Here is a 26959-nt window from a genome sequence, read left to right on the forward strand (position 1 = left end):
ACTGGTTATTCCCAGGAATGAGTCACAACTGCAGCTGGAAACTGACATAAAGCTTCAGTGCCATTAGCTTTGCAAACATCCGCTGGGTCACTCTTTTATGGTCTTTCTTTCTTTTTTCTTTTTTTTTTTTTTTCCAAATATATCATGTACTGTGGGCACATGTACTTCTCCCCTGTTCTGTCCCTTGGTTCTCATCTCCTCTTCCCTTTCTGGCTAGTCTCCCTTCCTCCTCCTCTTATTCTTCCTCTTCTTCCTCCTCCTCCTTCTCTCTCGATCTTTTTCTCTCTCTCTGTTCATGTACATGTGTGTGCACGTGCATGTGGATATTTAGGTATGCATACTGAATTCTAGGACTCACAGATATGAGCAAATGTTCTATTTCTATATCAGTGTTTGGTTTATTTGCTTAATATGGTGATCTGAAGTTACATCCATTTTTCTAGTAAACAACATACTTTATTTTTGTTATGGGTGAATACATGTGTGTGTGTGTGTGTATTCATATTTTACAACCCATTTGTCTGTTGGTAGACTCCTAGACTGATTGCAAGCCCTGGCTGATGTGACTATGTAGCAGTAAACACGAATGTGCAGTCTCTGTGGTACAGTGACTTAGAGTGCTCCCCAGAAACAGTGTATCCCCAGAAACAGTGTAGCCGGATCAGAAAGTACTTCTTAAATTCTCAGGTAATGTATGTCCCAAAGAGAACAGCATCTTTCCAGCTCTCTGATGTACCTTTCCTTAGAGCTCTGCATCACAACCAGAGAAACCATTTTCTGTAAGGGGAGAGTGGGCAGCACACACGTGCAGGCTCTTTCTAAAGCAAGCGCTCATTTTCTCTGACTTCCATCTTCACATCATCATCACCATCATCACCACCACCACCACTGTCTTCCACTACAAGTAGAATCATCTTAGATGATTTTCCCCCCTTGGTTTCAGTTTTATGTATCCCTGCTAAGACCTGCTAGCATAAGACTAGCAGGTTAAACAAGAAAGACTACCTGTGAGTGACATGAATTAGCAGATATAGACAGGTGTGCTAGGGTGGGATGGGACGAACACAGACTTCTAATGAAGCACTTGAGGTATCTTCTCAGAAGAGATGTGTTTGAGAAGGAAATGACCTAACTTTGCCGGGGGTAAGAGATAGCATTCCTGGAAAAGGGGACAGGGTGCACCAAGGCCTTCAGAGGACACAATAGTACATTTGTCTGAGATCCATTAGCAGGACAGGCAAGGAAGCTAAGCTAAAGGAGACGCACTGTCTTTGGCTTCTGAAAGCCACCATCATGGAGTGAAAACAGGATAGCAGGGGCGGGGGAGGGGGAGTCGTCTCAACTTTAATTCTTTCTGGTGGATCACGGCTCAGTACATCTTGTTACCAGAATCCCCAGCGTCTGGTATCAGGCTGGCAGGGACTCAGTGAGCATCCTGAGGACCAGTGCAGTTATCTGACTACAGAGCCCAGTCCTTGCCAGCCCAGCTGGAGTCTGTGAGGAATGAGGTACCACTACAGTGGGTGGAAATGATGAGGAGAAGTATTGTCCATTAGTAAGCACTTCCTTCAAAGCTAGCCTTTCCTGGAAAGATGTTTCAAATATCATGACATAAAATTATCCTGATCTCATGCCCTAGGTCTGAGAGATGATACAGGAAAGAGAAACAAATAAATCAGAAATAGGAAACTAACTGCCTTGTGTTATCCTGTTGTATGGTTCTCAGGAGTTTACATTTATTTTAATATCTTTTAAAATGTGTTTTATGTGTATGAGTATTTGCCTGCATGTATGTCTGTGCACCACATTTGGTGCAAGAAGAAGGTGTTGGATTCCCTGGAACTGGAGTTTACAGTTGTGAGTCACCATGTGGGTGCTGGGAATTGAACTTGGGTCCTCTAGAAGAGCAGCTGGGGCTCTTAATTGCTGAGCCAGCTCTGCAGCCCCTTGTCTTTTTCTAAGTGTGAAAAATTATCAAAGAAACAATTGGATGTTAGAGTTGGGCGAGTCCCTTGAATGGATTCTAGTCCATTTCTCTGCTCACAGTTAAGTAAAGTGCCATCTAACTATGATGGGAGGGGCTGCGAGTAACTGTCAGATAATTAAAAACCAGCCAGTTTTGACTCAGAGCCACTAACCTTCCTGCTATATGCACTTACTGCACACTCTTAAAAATGCAGTTGTGTATTCTCCCCATACCACTTCCATTGTACTGCTTATGTTTGTGCCTTGTCTTTTCTGCTGGATGTGTTTCAAGGATTCTCCCAGCTTGTTGTTCTTCTATAGTCATGTGTGAATGTGGGAACACAGTGTAAGGAGTTCATGGCTGCTCGGCTGCAATGGTCCATGGATGCTGCGGAGTGCTCTTAGGCAAGCTGGGATGCTTATGCTATCATTGGGTGGTGTGGGTTTTTTTCCAGTGCTGGATGTTAAATGTACAGAGGGCAAGTGCTTTACCACTGAGCTACATCCCCAGCCCTGAGGTAGATAGTGGCACCATCATGATGAATGCAGGCTGACACTCACCAAAATATCATAAGGTGTTATTCATTGGGACATAATGTAACTCCTAGATTACCTTAATGGATACATAATATCGTCCTATGTGGACAAAACAGTTAATTTGGCTTATTTCTTGCTGTTGACATTTTAGTCATTGAGTTTTTATTGTTAGCTGAAGATAGAAATCTTGGCCTATAAACCTGTGGGCTTCTTCAGCATCATGTCCTATAGAAGGATTATAGGTTTGATTAAAGTGAACAGGAACACTGAGGGCTTCTTCTGGTAGGTACCGCCAACTTCACCAGGGACAATCTGTCATGATCGGTTTTGGAAGGCTAGTAACTGGAGACTGAACCGGTCAGTTATTCCAGTTAACTTGGAATTCAGATTTGTTCTGGTTTTAATATCTATGGAAGACTAAAGGGTGTGATTGAGGCATTAGTTTGAGGAGCCAAATGGTGGTGTTCTCAACACCTGTAGGAGCTAAGGAAAAAAGTGGGCGACAGATTGCAGAGGAAAAAAAAATCCAGAAACTTTCCAGTAGGGGACACTGTTGTCGTCAGTTTATGCTTGTAAGGATACTAAAATACAGGGCATTTTTAAAGCCTGATTGGTCTGCACTTCTTAAACTGTAAAGTAAACAAGACTTAGCAGCCAGATAGCATTAGCTGCCAAGTTCTTATATAATGGCCACAGCGCCCCACTCCTACTTCAATTGCCTTTCACAGAGGAAGCATTAGTGTCTGATTCTGTCAAGTGTGCACATGTCATATGCCAACTTGAATAGAAGAAAAAGAAGATTCTTTGCTGCGGCCCCACAGGATCCCTTATCTACACCTTAAAATCAGCACAGACAAAATCAGCGAGGGTAATTTGCTTTGTGCGCTTCCATTTGAGTTGTCAAGGGTGCTTTCAGACTTCCCACATCTATATGCAGAGTTCCAGGAGCTGTCCCGAGGGGGCAGTCTGGCTGCAGGGCTGGGCGGGGAACTGGCCAGGTGTGTCAGGAAGGTGCCAACTCTTTCTACAAAGCAGAAGTCTTTTCCATCATCAAATGCAAAGCAGCCAGCCGTTTTCCACTCTCACCCCTCCAGTCCCCGGCCCCCTCATCCGGTGCTGGGAGGTAGGATCGGCGGCAAGGAGGCGTTAACTAGCCCTCTGCTCTTTTGAGGGATCCGGAGGCAGCTGCAGTTCCTAACCCAGCCAGTGGGCCCATCTGCACTAGGCAGGCAAGCTTCGAGCTGACCCACAGCCTCCTCTAAGCCCAAGTTGGGCGGCGGCATTCGGGAAGCGGAGGGAGCCGGTCTAGAACCCCTAAGTGCGAGCCGTGGAGAAGCTGGTGGGCAAAGTTCAGCCTCAGGTGAGAGGAGAGGCCTGAGCCTAGCTGCTGGCATGCGGTGTGTGACCGGGCTGCAGATGTCTGGCTCCGGTCCGCTAGTGCGCTGCTTCCACCCCTGGCACTGAGGTTGGAGTTGACGAAACTCCCTCACCTGTCGGAACCCGGATCTGGCAACTGGAAAGGGGCCGGCAGCCAGTGCCTGCTGGTTACAGCAAGCTTGGCAAGTGGCCCTGCCTACGCTAGGGCGCTACCGTCAAGGAGGCAGGTGTGAGACTGCTCTGCGCCCCAGCCTCTTGTTGCTCTCTTTTGTCCCCAGGCACCATCAGCTTGGGGTAGGTCTTCAGGCAAATCCTGCAGACGCCAAGGCTGTAGGTTCGAGACGCCCCGCCTCCTCCTGTCACATAGAGCCATCAGAGCTGGAGGAACCTTCCATTCGGCAAAAGTCTAAGGGTTGAGGTTTTCGGAACTTTGCAAACAGGGACTAAGCTGGCCCTTTATCTGCAAGCCACGCCACACCTGCTGCTAGCCTGCGACACCTACAGTCCTGGAGAAACCCCTCTTGCAGCGGCACCGACGCCCCAACTTTTGATTGGTGGTCTTCGTTACCTACTTGGGTGCCCAGCTACAGTGTCCGGGGGCGCACATCTTCTGGAGACAGCGCCACTCACACCGCCCAGCTCGCTCTTTTCTCGCTCCCAAGCGCGAGGTTGGGTGCCTGATCCGAGACCACAAAAACGCTCAGGACTCGCAGGACCTCGGAACTGTCTTCGAAAAAGCCATCGCCCAGGAGGTCCGAGCCTCTTACTCCATACCACAGTCGCTTCAGGAGTTTTCTCTTCAAACCCTGCGCCTGACGCGGATAATCCGCTAGGCCGGGCTTTAAGCTCCAGGTCCCTGTCGCTCCGTCGAGGCAGCAAATCATGGCCGGTTGCTGCTGTCTGTCTGCGGAGGAGAAAGAGTCGCAGCGCATCAGCGCGGAGATCGAGCGGCAGCTTCGCCGCGACAAGAAGGACGCGCGCCGGGAGCTCAAGCTGCTGTTGCTGGGTGAGTGGCCGCGTTTATCCAGAGCGCAGGTCTAGGGTTCGCGTCCTGGCTCCTTCGCGTTACAACAAGCCTGCCCCGTGGCTTGTTGAGTTTCTTCCAGGTCCCTTGCGGGCTCACAGGTGCTGCGGCCTCCGGGTTTAGGCACGGGTCGGTTTGCACCTGGGGAGCAGGGTGACCTCGATCGCTCACAGACTCCCAATATCTCAGAGCAGGGCCTGGGCTCAGCTCTTGAGCTCTTGTCTGTTTCTCCCCTCCCCCTCCCCCCAACAGTCCTACCCACTTTGCCCTTGGGTTCCCAGCAGGCGGTTGCTGCAGAACCCCCAACCTGGTTGCTGGCAGGATGGTGGGGAACTGCCTGCCTAGCATGCTAGTTTAGGTTCGGTTCTCCTTGGGGTCTGACTGCAAGCGCAGCGTGCAGCGTAGTAGTTTTTACCTGCTAGGTAAGGTCATGTGGGAAGGCTCTGTCCTCACTGTAAGAACTGACAGAGGAAACCCTAGAAACTGACAAACTTGAGAAAAGGGGAGAAATGATAGCAACTGAGCCTCGGAAGTGCTGCCCCTAGCGCTATTCTCTCTTCTGATTCCAAAGCCTTTTGCGGTGACATCAGGAGCCCACATCAAGAGAGGAGCTTACACCTCCCTTGGCCCACCTTATTGTAACTTCGATGTCCTCGACTACCTCTATCAGTGCCTCCTTGGGCTTTTAGAAGTTCTCTGCGCAAGTGTTATAAAAACAAAGAAGAGTTTAAGGCCTGATTCATTTCCCAAGGCAAGGGGGGACCTCTTTCTTCTGGCCTGTAGAATGCCATCCAGTCCATCCATTGTTGGACACTGGCCCTTTTCTTTCACCCCATCCCCCACCCCCAAATAGCTGCAAGTATTTCAACTCGTTTCCTCCATCCTTCCAGGCTGGAGTCCTCTCTCTCACCGTGCGTTTAGTTTAATTATTTAATTAAGCAGTCACGTTTAAGACAGAAGGAAAGACAGATTAATCTGGGGAGGGCTTTTAGTCTGCTCTGCCTTCACACCTGGGCAAGGGAGCCCTCCAGTATGTAATCGGCTACTGCTGAGTTTAAAGGGTTGGTTTTTCTCAGACCTGCAAGTTCAAAGGGCTGACCACCCAGATTCCATACTCCTGACTCTTCTCTAAGGCCAGAGGAAAGTCCCTGCTAAAAGGACTCCTAGCTTATAATTAGGGTCTTAGCCAGTGAGGAGAGCCCTGATTAGGGGAGGAAGCCCCAAGAAAAGCTGTTTGCTGAGGCTCAAAGGAGCTTGGACTAGTATCTTGGGATCCACAGCTATACCAAAGAGGTCCTAAAGTGGGTGGAGTGTGAGGTGTGGCTGGAAAGGAAGGGCCAGTTGAACATCCCTGGGGCCAGGCCTGCTCATTCAGTCTTGAGATATGCCCAGGAACTCTAGCTGAACCCTGCAATCTGCCATCAAGTTCGGTTCGTCAAGTGTGGAGTATTGTGGTTTGATTAACACAGAGGTGATTAACTATGCCTTCATTTGACTTCAGATGCACTCTTTCTCTCATCAAGGGCAGACTATACTCTAGTTCACTCTGAAATATTTAGATTTGTGTGAAGTACTGTTAGGACTATACCAAGAGCTGGACGTAGGCTGGCCCCTTTTAAGGCAAATTCTGTAGTAAGCGGAGCCATAGTGTATTGCTAATGGGCCTATTTGACAGACTGAGACATACAAAGTAGGGGAGGAATGCTTACGGGCACGTAGTTAGCTTTAAAAGTCACATTTAGTCCAGGTAACTGGACCCTCAGGCCTTCCTAGCTCTTGTTCCACTTCTGACTCGTTAAAGTACTTCCTGTTCTCTTCTCCCAGCTGACACTATCAATCACTCCGGTGACAATTTTCCTGTTCAAAGTAGATTTCCAAATCCTCTGGGGCTACTGAAGCTTCAAGTATGGGCTTAAAACCCAGGCTCTTTCCTTCTTTAGAGGGTGATGGTGTAGTCCAATTCTCAAGCTAAAGGAAGAGGCTGTGACTCACAAGACTCGGGAACCAGGGGAGGATGTGTGCTATTCAAGTCACATGTGATGGAACTTCACCAGTTTTCTGGAGTGTCTGGATTAGATCATTGGATGGTCACTGTCTCAGATATAAAAGTCCCAGTTCACAAATAGGACTTTGGGACCCTGTATGGACTATGTTCCCAGAAGCCATGGGCTCTTGGAATGATGTATGTGTCTGCAGCTGGGGGTAAGGGTGTTTCTGAAGTGTACTTTAGAACAGAAGAGTCCTATCTGGGCTTTATAAAAGTGTAGGTCAGTGTCCAGTACTGAGGACACAAGTTATTGTCTGGTTACAGCTGGTAGTTACAAGGTATTGGCAGGGTGCTTTCTTTTTTGTTTGTTTTGTTTGTTTGTTTGTTTGTTTTGTTTTTCCAGACAGGGTTTCTCTGTGTAGTCCTGGCTGTCCTGGAACTCACTCTGTAGACCAGTCTAGCCTTGAACTCAGAAATCTGCCTGCCTCTGCCTCCCAAGTGCTGGGATTAAAGGCCTGTGCCACCACTGCTCGGCAGGGTGCTTTCTTAACAGGAGGAGATGAAGACAATAAAGGATGCAGTTGAATTTAGTAGAAATTCCTTCTGATTGGACAAAACTGGACAAAATCAAATAGTCCTAACAAGACTGGTGGAAAAGTGGTGATACCTGTCCTGTACACCAGCAGGGAGGCAGAGTTTGGATTTGGGCCCCTGAGTCCTGTACATAGGAGTTCACCATTCCACAGGCCTCTGCAGCTGGAAAGGAATGGACAGTCCTCTCACTGACATCTTTGCCAGACCACAGATAAAATCTCCCAGTGCCTTGATGCAGAGGCTGGAGCTGGACCAAAGGAGTGTGGTGTTCCTAAAGACAGATGCAGAGCCAAAGGCCATTTGGCACAAGGAGAAACTCAAACTTCCATGTGAGCTATGGCCGCAGACAGGGTGACCAGTAAGCCCAGGTCAGTGAGCTCAAAAGGATGAACCCAGGCCAGAGATAGCAAAGGACCCCCACAGAGCTGGCTCCCTGCTGGCCCAGCAGCTGGAAAGCAGCCCTAGGGCTCTGTACTGGGAGTTCCAGGGGATGCCCTTGTGGATAGAGGTGCCAGCAGCTTTGAATCCTGTCCTGAGCCTGGGTGGCACCTTTGCTAGTCTTGAGGTCTTAGGCCTCGGGGAAGAGAAGAGGCAGACTGGTGGGAACAAAGTAATTTATGAAGTGTGGCCCCTGTAGCTCGACCCTCTGGGACTTCACTTAGCAATCAGAACCACTACTGGTTTTCCTAGTTCCCTACAATACAAGTCAGGGCCTCTCAGCTTGAATTCTGAGCTTGGCTGAGTTCTGGTGGTTGCTGAGGTAGGGATCTGCAGAGTGACACTTGAGAACTGTCAAGGGTTCAATCCTTGAGACTGGAATACCCCTTTGTAGCTCTGGGATCTTGGTCACAGCAGGACACCCAGGATGGGTGTCTCTGTCACAGACCATCACCATCACTGTTGCTGAGAGGATTGTCCCCAGCAGGGAGCCCACTCTGCTGCCTGGTACCTAGGAGCTTGAGAGCCCCACCCCCTTTCCCTCAGCTCCTTGCTTCTCACACCATCCGGCTTCAGCTAGGGTACACAGTCTTGTGGCTTTGGCTTGCTCTCAGCTTAGGTTGTTCACTGTCTTACACACAGCCCTGTGATCCTGTGATATGGTCCTTTCTGGAGACAGAACAACTACAGACCAGTGGCTTCCTGATGGAATGGCAATATAGACTCATGTTAAATATTAGCTGGTTTGATAATCTTATCCTCAGGATGTGAAATGTGAAGTCAGCACTCCCAGGCCCCACAACTCACACTGACCCATATTCCACTCTGCATCCTGGAGGTGCTGATGTGACTATGCGGTACCCAGGGTGGCTCCCATCCTCCTATAGGGTAAGCCACATGTTCAGGCCCCATCCTCACAGGTCACTCCTGGAGTGGGTGCTGCTGCCAGTGGACCCATGGCCCTTTGCCTGGGCACAGGAGATGAGGTTAATAGACACAGCATAGATCTTAGGGCACTTGGTGAACAGCAGTGGGTAATTCTGGATGTAGGAGTCTGGACACAGGTCCCGAGTCCCCTTTATCAGAGGCCATCTTTCTTGGTTGTCAACTGAGACACCAGTGCTAACTGACGGTTTTCTGTGCAGTGAGGAATTTTTGCAAAAAGCTTGTCAGTGCAGTCGTGGTCTAGTGCAGCCTGGGGGTTGCTTTCAGGGCTTCCCACTGGCGTGCCCTTCAGTGTGCCAAAGTTTCTGTGATTTATCCTCAGGTGACTACAGTCTGATAATGGCTGTCGTGGCCTGTGGCTCCCTTGTCATGAGGCTTCTCCTGGGGAATCTAGGACTTCCCTTCAGGCTTCTTCTTTGGGGAACAGCCCACAGGCCAGCCTTGAGTTTGCTGAGAGCCAGAATGGAAGCCTGGGTTTACAGGGCAGTTGCAGCATCCCCGGCCTGTGAAAGATACTTATGCAAACTGAGTAGGCCTTGCTGGGGCTGCCTAAAAATCACTGCAAGAAAGTGGCTGGGGAGAGCTGCACCCAGCAGCTGCCTGCTACATGCAGGCTTGGTTCGCAGAGAGCACATCAACTGGGTACACGCTGAGCATCTCCCTGGACAACACCGATCCACAGGAAATCAGGCTCCCCTCTTTAAGATTGGGCTCACACAGAAGCTCAAGGACAATTTTATTAGTTTAAAAAAGGAGAGGAGGAGGGAGAGAGTGGGGAAGAGGAGGAAGGAAGGGGGTGGGAGGGGGAGAATGGGAAGGGAGGGAAGATAAAACCAGGCAGATAAACTATAAAACTTCAGCAGCTGTCTGGGGGGAGGAGAATGGAGGAAAGAAGGGGAGAAGACAATTTTGTTTCAGCTGGTGTGGAGGTCAGACACACAGCAGACAAGCAGCCGCATGATGGGAGACATTTTGAGAAAAGAAAACCAAAGGGTTAAGGAAAGTACAGTTCAAAAAAAGAAAGAAAAGATGAAGTTCTGCTTCTCTGGAGAACTTTTAAAAATAAGCTACATAGGGATTCTGGGAAGAAAAAGTACAGTATCTCATCGAAGGACTAATGAATTATTCCACCTAGCTCTTTGGTATGGCTTAAGGTAAACCTGCTTTCCTTCAGCTCATCCCTTGGTTCAGTGAACTACCTGGCCTAATTGAAATGTTAGGTCTCTATCGAGGTTGGAAATTCTATTCTCTTGACCAGGAGTTTTTTTCTACTTTAACACCTATAAGGGGATCTATAAGCATGACATGATTACTCCATTTCACCAAAACAAAACATATATCCTTCATATGGGCACATACATGGGAGGCAGATCCCAAGATGTCTCTGCATAAATGATTGTCTTAGGGCGATTATTGCTGTGATGAAACACCATGACCTAATTCTGCATCATTGTTCATCACTGGAGGAAGTCATGACAGAAACTCAAACTTGGTAGGAACCTGGAGTCACGAGCTGATGCAGAGACCATAGAGAGGTGCTGCTTGTGGGTCCTTGTTCCGGAGGGCGTCCTACGATGATCTTCGGCCTGGCCTGGTGCGGGGGTCTGGACCAAGGGGACAGAGTGCAAGCAGGGAAGGGAGATCGCCAGCCTCCACTTCTACCTTTGCTTGATTCTCTGCTGTCGCTGTCGCCGCCCGGTCACTCCCAGGTGCTGCATCAGTCTCTCTGCACTGAGCCAGCCCTGGCTGGGCTGATAAGAAGCCGGCTAGCTGGAAAGGAGGTGTCCCAGGCAGTTTCCGGGAGAGCATCTCTTCCCAAGTGTTACAAGGAGAGCAGATCTCTTCCCAAATGTTAACAGCTCTTGCAACAGAAACTCTGGATACTGGGATGATTCTCGAACAACTTTACTTCTCCTGAATGGAGAGCCCTTATATACAGTTTTGGGGTGGGTTAGGGTCTGGCAGCAGATAACACCTATTGGCTTGGTCTGAGAGCTTGGAGATACCTCATCTAAATGTGAGAGAGCCTGAGGCACTGTTCCTCGTGACTGATGACCATAGACCTCTCTGTGGGAGGGGCTGTGGAGGGTTGAAGCTAAATGAAAAGAACTAGGGCTGGGGAGCAGAGCGGAACTGAACACCTGCCGTCTGATAAAGGTCCCAGGTTCAGGCCTATGCTCCACCAGGCACCCAGCTGCTTATCACAGCCCACAGCTGCTTACTGGCTTGCAACTTATGGCATGCTCAGCTGCTTTCTTATAAAACCCTGGACCACCAGCCTAGGGATGGCACCACCCACAATGGGCAGAGCCCTCTCCTATTAATTACTTAATTAAGAAAATGCCCCACAGGCTTGCATATAGCATGATCCTATGGCGACATTTTCTCAATGGAAGCTCCCTCCTCTCCAGTGTCAAGTTGACATGAAACTAGCTAGTACAAGCAATTTATAAGCAACTGAGGTTTTTTTTTCTGTTCTGTATTTTCTAATTTTTATGGAATATACATGAATCTCATAGCAACAAATTTTTGTGGAAAAGTAAAACAAACAAACAAGCAAACACCAGCACTGACAGGTAGCGTTGTTAGTGTAGCGAGCTTCACTTCTGGACAATAGCAGTTGAATGAAGGAGTTGTAGTCTTTCTTTGATTTTGGTTCCATGAGGCTTGGTGACGTGTTGCTTACTAACTGAGGTGAGTGTTTCCAGTCTCTGGGCCTGCTAAACTTGGACATAGACTTCATCTTGGAACTGTCTGGAAGGAAGGGGAAAGTGGTATTTAACTTAAGTCAATTACATTCTTCTGGCAGGGCCGCCAAGATACAATATTACAGGTTAGGAGCTTAGGCAATGGGAATTGATTTTCTCCCAGGTCAGAAGCTGGAGTCCACAGACCAAGGTGCTGACAGGTTGGTTTAATCTTGAGGCTTTGGCTCGCAGACAGGAGCCTTGCTGTGTTCTCTCTTGGCCTGTCACCATGAGTGTTCATTCCTGGTATTTTCTCTTCCTCATGAAGAGAGTCCAGTCCTGCTAAATTGGACTTTAAAGGACTTTTTAAAAAAAATATTAATCATCTCTTTAAAGACATTCTCTCCAAATACAGTTATTTTCTAAAGTATTGGTGATTGAGACTTCAAGAAATAAATATTGTCAGGAGGATATAATTTAGCCCATAATGTCAACAGTGTTGGAAAGACATCCAGCCACAGCGCCCATTGCCTGTGAATTCCTCTCTCGGCACTCTTCACTCAGGTAAAGCTATCCTTGACTACAGCACAGAAAAGTATTTCAGGACAAGTCAGAATGAAGCTATGTTAGTGGGTTTATTAAATAGAGACAGGGGCCAATACATGGTTCAGATTAAAGTTCGGAAGGAGGAAGATGTCAAGTTGGCTTTTTCTTCTTGCTACGATGAAATCATCTGAAAACAGAAACTTAAGGAAGGAAGGTTTTATTTTGTCCCATAGTTCCCTGGTGGCAGGAACTTGAGGCAGGAACTTGAGCTGGTCACATTGTATCCATAGTCAAGCACCAGAGTGAGATCACCTGTGTTCAGTCAGCCTCGTTCTTTGTATTCAGTCTCTTACCCAAGCATGAGAATAGCTACACTCTCCTTAAGGTGGGTCTTCCCTCATCCATTGACATATTTAACTCCTGAGAGACCAACCTAATCTAAATAACTTCCCAAAGGTATTCCAGTTTCTGTCAAATAGACATTAAACACTAATGAATCATCACAACAGATCTTAAGGAAAAGTACACTGTACAACTCAAACACGGGTAACTTACAACCAGGTTTAAGCAAAGTTTAAAAACCAAGTAGATAAATGTGAGTTAGTTTATTTATTTCTCTTATCTTAATGGTTTTCCTAGCTGAGGGGATGGAGGCTCACAACTAAAGTCCCACGAAGAGGGTGGAGGCAGAAGAATCAATTGGCAGCTCGGTAGGAAGTTGGAGGCTAGAATGGGCCACTGGGACCCTGTCTTAAAATTAAAATAAATTACATTTATAAATTAAGAATAAATTCTTGTTGTTAATGAAGGTGGTTTTGCAAGGTCCATTGTTTGGGTTTAAGGATGAGAGATGTTGGCATGCAAGACCTGGGTTTGAACATTCTGGTCCCAGTCCCAGTCCTAAGTAGTAAAACCCTCGTCTGAGATGTCATTAGGAAGGGTGGCACTATCTCTGTAGGAAACTCTGGTGTTATCAGTTGTGTTGATGGCCTTGAATCTTGGCGAGCAGAAATACAAATAGATCACAGAATAAGAAGCCTCTTTCCCTCCTGTGTCCCCTTAACTCTGCACGTCTTTCTGTTCCGCCCCAGAAACAGTGTGGGAGTCAAGAATGGAGTTTTCCTCTGCAGCTCTGCTTCCAGACACCGGCTCTACCATGTTTTGCCTGTGCACGTGATCCTTTAATCTTTGCCTGATACATTGTGTGCCTTGAACTCTTGTTGACATTTATTTTTTTTTTCCTTTTTGGAAAATTTTCAGGCACCAAGAAGGTATCATCTCCCATTTTAGCTGACCAATTTCTGGCTGTGTAGTGGTTTGTTTAAATTTTACCAAGTGGCATTTTAATAGAGACAATTTGCTTTGTGTTTCTTCAAGGGGTTTCCTAGACTATAAATTGATTTTGGTCACTTTTTCTAGTTATAATAAATAATAAAAGTCTGGGTCCAAACAGGTTATTCTTGGACCAGGTAAAGCAAAATCTCTCCCCGCAGACTAACTATGGCATCTCTGGGTAGGAGAGTCGTAGAGGTGATGCCACACAGTACTTTCTTTGTAGAGGTGACAGAATTTCCTGAAAAAGCAAGGAAACTTAGTAGCAAACACTTTCTCATCTCCTTATCTTAGGTTAGTCCCAGCCCTTCTCTGGAGCGCCAGGCCTGGCGCTCAGTACAAGGAACCTTTTCCCAAGGAACAACGGAATGGATGGAAAGATTGCCACAAAAGCTTTATGGCAACCCCGACATTGCAGCACAGGGCAAGTGGAGAAGAGCAGGGGTCGCACTGGAGGGGTTTTATAAAGCAGGGACCCTGAGATGGTAGGGACAGACTGTTCACAAGCTAGGGCCTGCATGGTCCACAGGCCAGGGAGAGATGAATACAAACTCTCCTGCTAAAAATGGGTAGTGAGTTTAGTGACTCATATTCTCAGGATCTGGGATACTATGTGTGGCCCTTTGGGCAGGATTTCATTGAGATTTTGTGATTTAGGTCTTACTGTGAAATAGATCCATAAAGATGATTAATATCTTTTGGCCAACATATACTTTGGAACATTGTGTAGCTTTCTCTGCGGCTGCAATGAATGAGCCCCAACTACCAGACAGATGACCCGCTCCGTCCATAATGCAGAAGACCCTGGGGATTTCTTTAGAGGCAAGGGCAGGTACCCATTTTCTTTCTGTTTGTCTGTCCAGGGCAGCCCTTTGACTTTTCCCTCTGTACTTTTCAAGACAACACTTCAAGATATTTTACATGTAGTGAAAGCTACCGGCTCTAAATGTACAGGTGGCAAACATGAGAATTTTATAAACACAGGTATAGACACAATCTAGAACAACTCACCATCCCTATAAATCCCCCATGTCTCTTTGTGAAAGGGGTTATTCTCCTCCCCCAATCATTCAGTTTTCTATGGAGATATCTTTGACTATTTGAAAAACACAATAATAAGAATTTAAGGAGCCTTAGTGGGTAAGAACACTTACTGTGTAAGCAAGAAAACCTAAGTTCAAATCCCGAGTACCTGCATGAGAAGCTAGGTGTGGCTACATGCACCTGTGACTTCAGTGTACTGGGGCAAAGACAGGTGGATCCTGAGAGCTCATTGGCTTGACAGCCAGGCTGAAACAGTGAGATTCAGGTTCACTGGGAGACCCTGTCTCAAAAATAAAGTGGAGAATAATAGAGGAAGATATTTAATATTCCTCTGGTGTCTGCATGTGCTTGCATCTGCACCAACATATGTACGTACAACACACATACACAAACATACACATACCACACACATAAACACACCACAAACACACACCACCAACACACACATTCACATATACACACCACATAAACACAAACACACATACATACATTTATACACACACCACAAACACACCATAAACACTCTCACACTCACACACATATCACACACACAAACACACATACACACACATACCACACACACATATCACACAACAAACACACCTACACATACTCACACACATACACTTACACACACACCACAGACACAAACACACACCACACACAAACATACATTCACACACACCACAAACATGCGCTCACACACACCACACATACAAACATACATACATACACTCACACACACAAACACACATATACACACATACTATAAACACGCACACACTCACACAATCACATGCCACAAGCACCCACACACTCACACACATTCCACACACACAAACACACATACACAAATAATCATACACACACCACAAACACACACACAGACACTCATGGACACACAGAATTTACAAACTACTCAGGTACATTCTTTTCCTAATTTGCTTGCTGTATAACTTGTGCCTCTTTTCCTCTCACTTGTGTATTTTCTCCAGGGAGTGTGTATGTTATATGCACTGTAGCCTTTTCCTCTAACCACATCCGTGAATTGTACCTAAGACAGGACAAGATCTTACATGAGCACAGTCCATTGTGAACCTTTGGTAAGTTTAACCATGGTAGGATATTTGTGTCCAGCCTGTTTCTCATATCCTAGATTTGTCGATCAGCCCAAGAATGTCCCAAGTGGCACTGCCACTCCCAAGCCAGGGTTCAATGTTAGCAGAGAGATCATTGTTCGATTCTCATGTCTTTCCGTTTCTTTCACTGGAACATTTTTTACAGGCTCTCATGACATTGAATCTTTGAAGAACACATTTCTCCCTGTCCTCTTCAAACCAAGCATTTAAGCTTTGTCTGATTCTTTTATGACTATAGTCCAGCTAGGCATTCTTGGCTGGAATGCCACGTAAGTTTTGTGTCTTTCAAAGGGACTGGCACATGAGGTAAAGGGTGGTCATCCTCTTCTCACTGATGACTTTAACTTTATAGTCAAGATGCTGCTTGTCCTGTCCCTTGAAGCACGCTGTTACTTCTCAAAATGCCTTTCTTTGTAACAGCCCCCTCCAGGCCTTGCATGTGTTAGGTAAGTTTTCTGTTCCTAAGCTACATTCCCATATACAAAGGTATTCTTCTCAGTATACTAACACTTTTTTATTCCCGGCTGGTTAATTGCATTACGTGATGGCTGTGAAGATCTTTTCTGTCTTCAGGAGTCTCCTGGTGCTCACTGGTCGGCACTTGACATACTGCTTAAGAGCCTTCCCTTTGCCTCTCTTGGCTTCTGCCTTTCTTCATTCATTTATTTATGACAGTGGGGGCTCATTTGGTTCTCAAGGTGTATAAGATTTGTGCAGTGAGATCTCTTCCGAGCTGGCCCCTGTGGTGTTGTGACGTGGTATCTTTCTGGCACAATGAGATAGATGTTCCAGGATCAACTTGCATCTACTTTGTTAGCCACTAGTCACTTCTGCAAGGACTTTGATCACTGGTAATGAGGAACCCGCCCTTACTTTAAAGACGCAAAACCATTAAATCCATCAGTCTATCAATCAGTCCCCAAATCCATCTGTCTATCAGTCACCAATACCAGAGTCCTAAAGAGTTAAGTTTTTAACCATGCCACTAGGAGATGAAAAGTTTGAGCCTGTACTGAATCTTATTGTGAGCAGATACGAAACAGGAAGGACTATCAGTGAAGTCTGGAGAAAGGCAACAAAATAATGCTTTTATTCTCAATGCCCCCACTACCTTAAAATACTTTTTCCTGGCTCTGAGGGGGGGAGGGGGAGGAGCTCAGTGGGAGAAGGTTCAGTGGCAGAAGCACTTGGCTTGCAAGCATGAGCACCTGAGTTTGAATCCCCAGAACACATGTAAAGGGAGGTGTGGCCATGCAGGTGTCTATAGTTCTAGCACTCTTACAGTACAGAAGAGACAGGAGAATTTGTCAAAGCTTCACTGTGCTCTGAAGATGGCAGTGGAATTCAACTTCACAGAATTAAACCCAGATTTGACAAATGAAGATTGGCAAAGGGCACTAGCCAGGATGGTTGGTGTGAATGACTTTTCTCAGCCACCACCATCCTTCCAGAGTGACAGAGTACTCTGGCTTGACTTCCTCCTCTGTTGGAGGGAAGGCACCACTGACAGGGTTCTCCCTGGAACCATCAATCCTGGCCAGGAGCTATTCTCTCCCGACATGGTGGTCACCAGTATACATGTTCTGAGGCAGGGGTTCCTATGAGCCAGGTAGTCTTGACTGTGCACACTGTCAGCGGAAAGAAGCATGCTGTGGAAATCTGAGGACTCTGAGGTCAGAAGATGCAATGGCCGCTGCTGGAGCCCTGACTTTCATGGTGGCGGTTGGCTGCCCGCTGATGTGTAAATTAGTGCTGGCCAGGGTTCCTGGTTGGGGATCATTTCAGCAGAAGAATAATCTACTGAGAGGAAAGTAGAAAACTGGGAGTTGATGAAAATGGGACAGCAGACTCAGCAAAATGGCAGGCTCCGAGAAAGCCTTGACACAGAGAGCCTGGCACCAGCTCAGCCTGCCACCAAGAGACAGGTGACTCTACAGGACACCTGCAGCTGCTGCTGGTGCCGCTGCACAGGACATTTTTTTTTCCCCCACAGGACATTTATGTTTCCCAGCAGCTCTGCACATGCACATGGCCTGTGGGAGTTGCTGTAACCTTGTGTCTTTTTTTTTTTTTAAACTATAGGCCATCTGATTGGACCCAACCACTAGGTTGCTGGGGGTGTCCTTGATGATTACGGCATGTTTTTGGAGCCAGTCTTGCTGGGCTTAACATATAGGATGCTATATACTATAGCATCCTTGAATTAATCTAATTTCCTCATCCATTAACTGAGAATAGCAAGCACACTGAGTGGATGATATTATGAATAATTCAACAGAATGAGTCACTACTTTCGTGATGTTTATCACCTGGCACATAGCACTGTTTACTTCCAGCGCTGGTTGGCCAGGAGTGATAGCACATGCCGTTAATCCAAGCACTTGAAAGGCAGTACAGGCAGATCTCTGTGAGTTCAAGCCCAGACTGGTTAACATACTGAATTCCAGGCCACCACAGCTATACAATGAGACCCCCATCTCCAACTAAACAAAATAAAACTTTCAGCGCTGGTTGAATAGTCATGTGCTAGTCTTGAGCTTCTACCATACAAAGAGGCCTGGGATGCTGTCTACCTTTTTTGGAATTCCCCTCCTCCCACCAATAATGGGTGCTCAGATGCCAGGCAGCCCCCAAATGACAAAGGTCCAAAGCAAAGATGTGACTTTCTTTTACAAAAGAAGAAGGAAGTCTAAGTGGGTTGGTAAATGCAAACTGAAAGAAAAATCTGATAGAAACCTTCAGACAACGGAAGCATCGGACGGAAGGGAAGCAGATGTCTTCAAATCTGAAGGCATAGTTAACAGTGCTGCAGTCATTTCTGGTGTTTCTTTTTTATTGTGTGTTTATTTTATGGGGATATAAACATGTCACACATGCATCCTGTTATCCCAGGAAGCTCTCACAAGCCATTGCCAGCCCTGTCTCTGGCACTAAAGTCTTCCCTAAATTTCTGAAGCTGTGGGCCCAGGCTGTTACAGCCCCCCTCCCCCCACCCCATCTCTGCGGTGTCCTCTGACTCTGCTGGCCATATTTGCCTTTCATGGTCCATCCGAAACTTAGATCATATCACACAGATGCGATCCAAGGTCTTAGAGTAAGTTCCCAAAGCCTTTCAGAATGCAAACAACATGGATTTTTCTTTCTCTGGCTCACCATCCTCAGGCCAAGGTTCACCTACTTCTTTCTGGTTTCAAAAACAGCCCGGTTTTTGTTGCTGTTTGTCTCTGACTCTCTGAGCTTGAGCTTGCTTCTTTTTCTGCCTGGAGCACTCCTCTCTGTTTCCCACTCCCACTCTCCAGTCTCGACTGTATCTTTTTTATCTTCACATCTCTGCTCAAAGTTCATCCCTCAGCAGGGCTGGTCTTGTCAGCGGCTTTTGCAGCCTCAGCTTCTAGTTGCGTGATTCCATTACCCAGTTCAGTTGCATTGTAGCGTCCATCTTGAAACAGACCTGCAGTTCCTCCACCCACTAACTAGATTATAAACTCCTGAGACCGGGGCTGTGCTCTCCAGTCTCTGAATCCTTCCTGACAGGACCACATGACAGGCTGGAACAATTCTCTGCACACCAGAGCTTGTCCAGGCCATTGACTAACACATCAAATATTTCTCAAGGACTTCTTGTTAATATGTCTATAATATGTCTTGTTAATATGTACTGGTTGATTTTTGTTAACTTGACACAAACCTAGACATATCTAGGAAGAAGGAATCTTAATTGAGAAAATGCTCTCATTAAGATCAGTCTGTAGGCAAGTCTATGGGGCATTGTCTTTATTAATGATCAATGTGAGAGGGCCCGAATTACTGTACAGTGCCATCCTTGGGTAGGCGGTCTTGAATTATAGGAGAAAGCAGGCTAAGCAAGTCATGTGAGCAAGACAAGAAGCTGCATTCCTCCGTGGCTTCTCTATCAGCTACTGTGTATAGGTTCCTGCCCTGTTTGAATTCCTACACTGACTTCACTCAGTGATAGACCGTTACCTGGAAGCATAAGATGAAATAACCCCTTTGCTCCCCAAGTTGCTTTTGGTCACGATGTTTATCACAGCAATAGAAACCCAGAGACACTCCATTTTACAAACAGAAAAAATCAAATCTTCATAACTGTTAAGAATTTTGTTGCTTAGTAACAAAACTAGAACACAAATCTAACAAGTTGGTCTTATGTTTAGTGTTTTCCCCCTAAATATTATTTTTTTAAAATTAAAAGGTATCAAAGAATAGCAGTCCAGGCTGATGCTTCCTGGAGTGTGAACACAAGGGGTGCTTCCTATGCACATGGTCCCTGCTAGCACTTAACTGTTAATCACAGCAAGACAGGAGCGACTTTAGTGACGAAATCACCAAGCAGGTTCCAATATACATAAAAATTATATTTAAGAAACTTATCAAGGGAGATTGCTGGCATGGAAATTCATTTCTTATGTCTATTTTTCCCTATGTATACCTGCTGCTTTTTTTTTTTTTTTTTTTTGGATGAGGTTAAATTGACAAACATTTACCTATAGACAGCCAGGAGTTTCAGGGCCCAGAGGAGCCAGACATCTTGGTTACCATCTCCCTTCCAGCATGTTCCTTGGGCTTAAGGAGTCCATTACAAAAAGGATCAATACAAAGGGGACTAAGCAGTATTCTTGGAATTTGTCAGGGGGAAGCAGTTAACAGTGGAGAGGACAGGGAAATGATAAGAGTAGAAACTGAGGGTGAGAGCCAGGAAAGGAATTTGCCTAGTTCATGACCCTGTTCTTAATGGAAACTGTTTGTTTTGTTTTCCTAAAGAACTTGGGGCTCTGGGAGCATTTAAATGTGCAGTGAACTTATGGCCTCTCTGGTTCCCATCCTGCTGCCTGCCGGAGCAGGAGGGCCAACAGCTTGTTGTTTCTGCTGCTGGTGCTCCTTCATTGAGAAAGGCAATGCAAGGGCCACTGGGAATGCAGACACCAATTACCAAATGGTGGTGAACATTCTGAGAAGCATCCTTAGGTATTTACCAAAAATGGCATGGGATAGCCTACTCCACAGTAGGCTGTTTGGTATAACCTGTGGCTTCTCAGCTATGAACCTGTATGGCATGCCACTACACTGAATATAACAGCAGTATTTATGGATCTAAAATTATTTCAAATAGATAAAGTAGGACAGGCATCGGCGACAGGAACTTCTTGGCTCCATTATAAACACATAGGACCAATGTTACACAGCTAGCCCGGCTGTGACTGAGAGACATTGCTATGTGTCTCCTTGGGGTACAGAACTGTGAGATGAATCATCCTTTGTTTAAGCTCCAGAGGCTTAAGTTGATGCTATGTGAAGGAAAAGAGGCCGAGGACTGGTTTGGGACCACAAGAAAGACATTTTCCCTGACCCTAGAGCCATCCTTCACCTGTAAGATGAAATGTGACTTCATAAGTCTCACCAGTTCTGTAGCTCTGTCAGCATGTTTTCTACCAGCGAGCAGCTCTCCACTTGTGACTCGCCAGGGCTGCAGTGCCAGCATCAGTATCTTCTGAGTCCTTGGTGGAAGTGCCAATGTGCAGTCTGCACTGTGGCTCTTTGAATCGGCTTGAGGCCTGAAGCCAGCAATCCATGTGTTAATCAGCCCTCTGAGTGGTCCCAATACTTGCTCAAGCTTATTTTAAATCCTCAGTCTGGATCTAGTGAGCTGGCTAGCCTCTGTTGGTCCCTGGAACTCCAAAGTCAATATTTTTATACACCCAGAAGCACCAGGGATGGATCTGCCCAAGGATCAACTATCTTAAAGTTGAAGCAACTTCTCCCCTACACACTCTTGATAAAGGGGTCTCGGAATCAGAGCGGGACATTTTGTTGTATTTTGTTTTCTGATACAGAGACCCTATTATATCATCTAGGCTGTCCTCAAACTTATGATCCTCTTGATTCTTCCTCTCAAGTTGGGACTATGGATCAGTACCACTGAGTTCCATGAGAGAGGCTATATATGTGTGTATATGTGTGTGTGTGTATATATATATATATATATATATATATATATATATATGAATGATATTTATTTATTTATTTATTATATTTGTCCAGATGCCAGGCAGTAACCAAGAAGAAAGAGCAAGCACACGCATATGCTTTTATCTTTGTTCCATGGAGGCACTCATATTTATGTGGGTACTGGCATTTTGATATATGCCCCAAAAGCTCTAATCTTATACTCTACAATGGCTTTTGTAATTCATAGACATTAAATATTTTTTTCCTAGAATGACTAGTGATGCCAAGGAATTGGCATATTCATATCAAGCATATTCTAGAATGATTGAGATAGATCTCTATCTATCTATCTATCTATCTATCTATCAATCATCTATCTATCAATCATCTATCTATATATCTTCTCTTTGAAAACCCACTTACATGGAATATTGGTTGGCTACTTATTCACATAGAATCACATAGAATCATGCTTTTCTCAAAATATAGTGACTTATGGAAACTTGTCATATTTTGTATGATTTTTAGTGAATGCAAGGAGAAGGAATGATTCGTTTACTTGAAAGGCCTCTTCTGCATTGCCATGTTGATCACCATCATGACTCAGTGACTCAGATTCTTCCATGCGGTGTTCCCTGCAGCTGCCATGCATAAAACCTAGAGGAACTCACCTATTGGGCTTTTGAATTTGATTCCTATGACTGTGGAATTGGGAATGTTAAGCTAATTGTACTACTAACCAGAATCAGATAAATAAAGGTGATAAAGCAGAAGCATCATTTACTCTTTACAGTAGTGAGACAGTGCCCCTCAGACTGTGCAAGCAGGGGCTGCACACACAGAACAGCCTAGACACTGACCACCTAGATGCTCAAGGTTCTGGAGCATCTATCAAAAAACAAAACAAAACAATAAAAACACCCCAAACACATCTTAGTTCTTAATACAGTCTACAAAACTCCTTCCCATTGTTTGGTAGTGAGGATCTGGAGGAGTGAGGAGGTGACAAAGAGCTAGGCTTTAGAATAAAAGCCCAAATAAGTAGCCCTGTTTCTACCCCTTCTTCACCAAAGTCTCCATCTTCCTGCTGAATGTCTTGGTTTCTGTGACAGCATTGATTCTAAGTCATGCTCTTGCTTGAGACCAGCCTTTCAGGAAGACAAACAGCATCGTAAGGAAGGACACATTAGTGGACAGGCACCTCAAACTCAAAAATGGTGTTTTAAATAGATGAAGCACAAGATGAATTACTTTTCTTTTCCTTTTTTTTTTGGGGGGGGGATGGGGTGGGGTTTCTCTAACCAAATGATACAAATATAAAAACAGTGAAGTCACTCTGGTTATTGACCTAGGGTTTGATTTGATTAGATCTTTCTTGTGCTAAAATTAGATTAGAAAATAGGCCATTGTATTGTGCCATCAGTCTGCTGGGATCTATTTCAAGTGGTCTTATCACATAGGACCTTAAAGAGTTGCTTTGTCGAATAGTTTGGCATATAAAGAAGATTCTACAGTAGGAGAAACCACATGTGCACATTGCAATACACGTTGTTCTTCAGTATCTAGAGAACTATGGAGGAGTAGCATCCAGGCAGTGGAGGAGTCTAGGAAAAGCTTCACATGAGACCTTGAACTCTACATGGAAGACAATGCTGATCCCTGAGCACCCGTTCTCCACTGGCACTGAGTTTAAACACTGGTGTGTGTGTGTGTGTGTGTGTGTGTGTGTGTGTGTGTGTGTGTGTGTGTGATTTAAATAATGTTAATATATACTATACAATAGTATACATATACACTAGTGTATGTACTATATATATTATGTGTATGTATGTAGTATATACATATAGTATATGTAGTATATATATGTATGCATATATATGTATATATATGTATATATGTATGTATATATGTTTATTTTTCTAAACTGGTTTGTATGAAAACCCTCCTGAGTGATGTAAAGAATTCTTTCCACAAGCTGGAGATTTCTGTGGTTTGAAATGGCCTGAGCTAGACCTGAAGATAGGGCAATCAGAAAATTAAAAAGATTTTACATGTCTAATATCTTTATAATTGCTCATTTTGGATATTTATTTCTGCTTAATTGAGTCCAAGCCCTTAGAAATAAGATGAAATTTGGGAAATGTATTTTCTGCTTCCATAGATATTTTCTCTGGTGACTATATGTGTTAAGACTTCAATAGGTAACTAAAATTGTAGTTGAGAAATGTTTTTAAGCCTTCTCTTGCTTTAGTCTGAAATGACTTATTCAAACCAGCATCCATTGTTTGCTGTAACAGTGACAATGGGGCTGAGTGGTAACACAGTAAGGTTTATATGGCCATTAAGCTAGGCATCATAAATGAAGATACCTTCTATCCTTCCTTATGCATAGTTGAGATGCTACTGCTATATTCCTACCCTTTCCACAGATGGGGAAACTGAGGCCCTGGGACCAAGCTCAATGCTCATGGTAAAATTGGGGTTTGAACTCATATGGTTTGACTTCAAAGCCCTGATCTTAGTCACAGGCTTGTTTTTGTCTCCCATGGTGAACGTCTTAACAAAGTTTATGCAGGTAGCTAGTCTCTGTTGTGCCCCTTGCTGCTGTCCTCGACTGCTTTCCTCTACCCCTGGTCTCTGTGTTATTTCCACTCCAGCCTGGATTTCAGTCTTTAGCCTCCAGTCAGAGTAGCCTATTAAAGACACATGTGATCTTGCTGTTTTCCTGATACAGACCTTTCTTTGTCTCCTTATTACCCATGGCCACAAATATGGAACTGCATATCGCCCTGGAGACCTTCTATCTCTCCTCTGATGGCCCCTCCCCCATTGTCTTCAGTGTGACTTAGCTTTGGCCTTAGAACCTCTGATGGAATTTAAAAACCCCTCCTCCTCTCCCAGCACACCACATTCTGTGATGCCAATCCATCAGCCCACAAACCTCTTTCTTACTAGTCTGGCTAGCTAGCACACATTTTCAGAATGTGTCTTAATATCTTTTCCTCCTAGAAGTTTCCATTGACCCTCTAGTCCAAATTAAGGCTTCCAGAATATTCATTATAGGACCTTCTATATTACAAAAGCAAAGATAACACACACACACACACACACACACACACACACACACACACACACAAAATTAAAAATAAATCTTGGGAGCTGGAGATATGGTTTAATGGTTAAGAATGCTTTTCAAAGTTTGGTTCCTACCACACATATTTGGTGGCTGGCAACTGCCTTTAAGTTTCAGGGAATCTGATGCCCTCTAGTGGGCTCTACAGGCACCTGCACTCATATACACATACTCCACCCCCCACCCCCATATAATTAAAAAAAGCAAAAGTATTCTAGTGTAGGCTCTATTCACTATCCATCTTTCTGCTACATTCAAACTTCTATAGATGAAGGGGCTTTTTATTACTAGAAGACTTCAGTACTTTGTATAGTGGCTGAACTCCATAAATACTTTCAAAATTTAACAATATGCTGTCATTTGACATTTCTAGTATTGCATAAAAGAAAGGGTATTTTAACTTCGAAACCAGAGAAGGCATGATGAGATAAGGCATCATGTTAAAAAGAAGAAACATAAATTCATGACTAATTCTCCATTTATATGAATGAAAACTTCCTCATGCACTGATGCTGTATGACAAACTGATATTCCAAAGGAACCATTTATTGCTTGCACCATGTTGCCTGGGTGATCACATCCTCTTGATGCAGGAATGTGAACACTCTGAACATGATCTTTCTTTTTTAGCATTAAGAGTGGCCTAGGGAGAGTAGCTGTCACACAGATATCTAATACTTTCTCCTCATTCAATACAAGATTTTATCTAGGCACACCTAGTTAAAGACTTCATTTCAAAGGCTTTTTTTTTGATGTTAGAGGAAGTGGTGTAGTTAAGTTACAGGTATTGGGATACCGTTGGAATCAGCGTAGGCAATTTCTGAGTTGCTTCCTTAATAGGAAGTGATTCTTCCCTTCCGGGGAAGGATATGGCCCTAATACTAAAAGCTGCGGCAGCTGTTGTTACCACGAGGAAGTAGGACAGGAAATGAGAAGGCAGTGCTTTGAAAGGCTCCTGTTTCTGATAACCATGAACTGACCTAGTCCTATTAGCTCAGAACCCATGAAGGTTTGGGATCTTTTGTAATAGCAACTTGCCTGATAACATACCTAAAAATACTGCTAATTCAGCTGTCCTCTTAGATTCTCAATACTCAATAATATATCCAGGGATTCCTTCCAAATCACAAGACATTGTAAGACAGAAAAACCAACATCTAACATAGACCAGGGAATTAGGGTAATGCTATTGGCTGTGAGCCTCTGATTCTCATCCTCGGTATCATCATGCACTTGCTGGTTTTCTGCAGAACAGTTTAGAAGGGTTTCCTAGGAGCAAAGAAACACTTATAGCTGCTTGGTTTAATTGAATTTAAAATTAAAAAAATATTAAGAATTGACTTTCCCTTAAATACCTATTTAATTTTCTTTAACATTTAGAATTCTTTAAAAGTTGGTAACTATGGATTTCACTTAATTTCTTAATTAATTTTCAATCTGCTTAAAATATAATTAATGCCATTTAGTAATTCATTAAATTAGTCAATAATCACTAAATAATTTAGGGCATTTGTTAAATTCAGTTAAGTTTCATTTAAGTATTCAAGACACTTGCACATTTTAAGAACGTCTGCATTCCCAGAATTTTTAAAATGTTAATTTTAATAAGAAATGGAAATAGTTTTTGAAAATCTAAGCATCAAAGTGAAGCCTGTAGACTTTGCTGTTCTTGAGCCTGTTTGGGGCTTGCAAAATTCTACCAACCAGAAAGAGATTTAAACCGTGACTCACAAGTTAAGACTGAAGTCCTGACAGGTTTTTAAATCCCAAAGCATCTCGTATTTCTTCATCTCACTTCCTACCAGCGTTTGCCACACTGCTAATCTCCGCGTCTGCTCACCATGCCAGAATGTCTTTCTGCTTCCTGGTTTGCACTGATGAGTTTCTTCATCTCTCTTAGGACCACCATTGCTAACTCTTCTGCTGACACTTTAATTAATTTAATTTTACTCTTAGCCCAGGATGTTCTCAGATTTGAGAATTCTAGGCACATGCTGTCATGCCTGGCTGTTAACTTTAAAAGGAAAACAAAATCACATCTTAGATTCAAGATATGCAAGATATGAGATAATTTTCAAAATGCTTGTCTATACAGGTAGAGTAGCATCCTTTTCTCCAAAATGCTTAGGAACAGAATTTTTTTTTTATGTTAGGCTTTTTCCAGATTTGGAAACATTTGCATATCTGTGGTTCTATAACCTGGTAGTAGAAGCCAAGTCTTGACATGAAGGTACATTTATGGCT

The 26959-nt window shown here is 44.6% G+C and overlaps 1 protein-coding gene across 1 annotated transcript in view; it reads left to right on the forward strand.

The window, feature by feature from the left end:
- The first annotated feature begins 3320 nt into the window (after positions 1-3320).
- Gna14 (G protein subunit alpha 14) overlaps positions 3321-26959 on the forward strand; it is a 153966-nt gene continuing 130327 nt past the window's right edge. The window contains exon 1 of the mRNA XM_034519520.2: positions 3321-4885. Coding sequence (XP_034375411.1) covers positions 4762-4885 — 124 coding nt within the window. The 5' untranslated portion in view covers positions 3321-4761. The remainder of the gene's footprint in view (positions 4886-26959) is intronic.

The sequence above is a fragment of the Arvicanthis niloticus genome, chromosome 1 (assembly GCF_011762505.2).
Source record: "Arvicanthis niloticus isolate mArvNil1 chromosome 1, mArvNil1.pat.X, whole genome shotgun sequence".
NCBI classification, from domain to species: Eukaryota; Metazoa; Chordata; class Mammalia; order Rodentia; family Muridae; genus Arvicanthis; species Arvicanthis niloticus.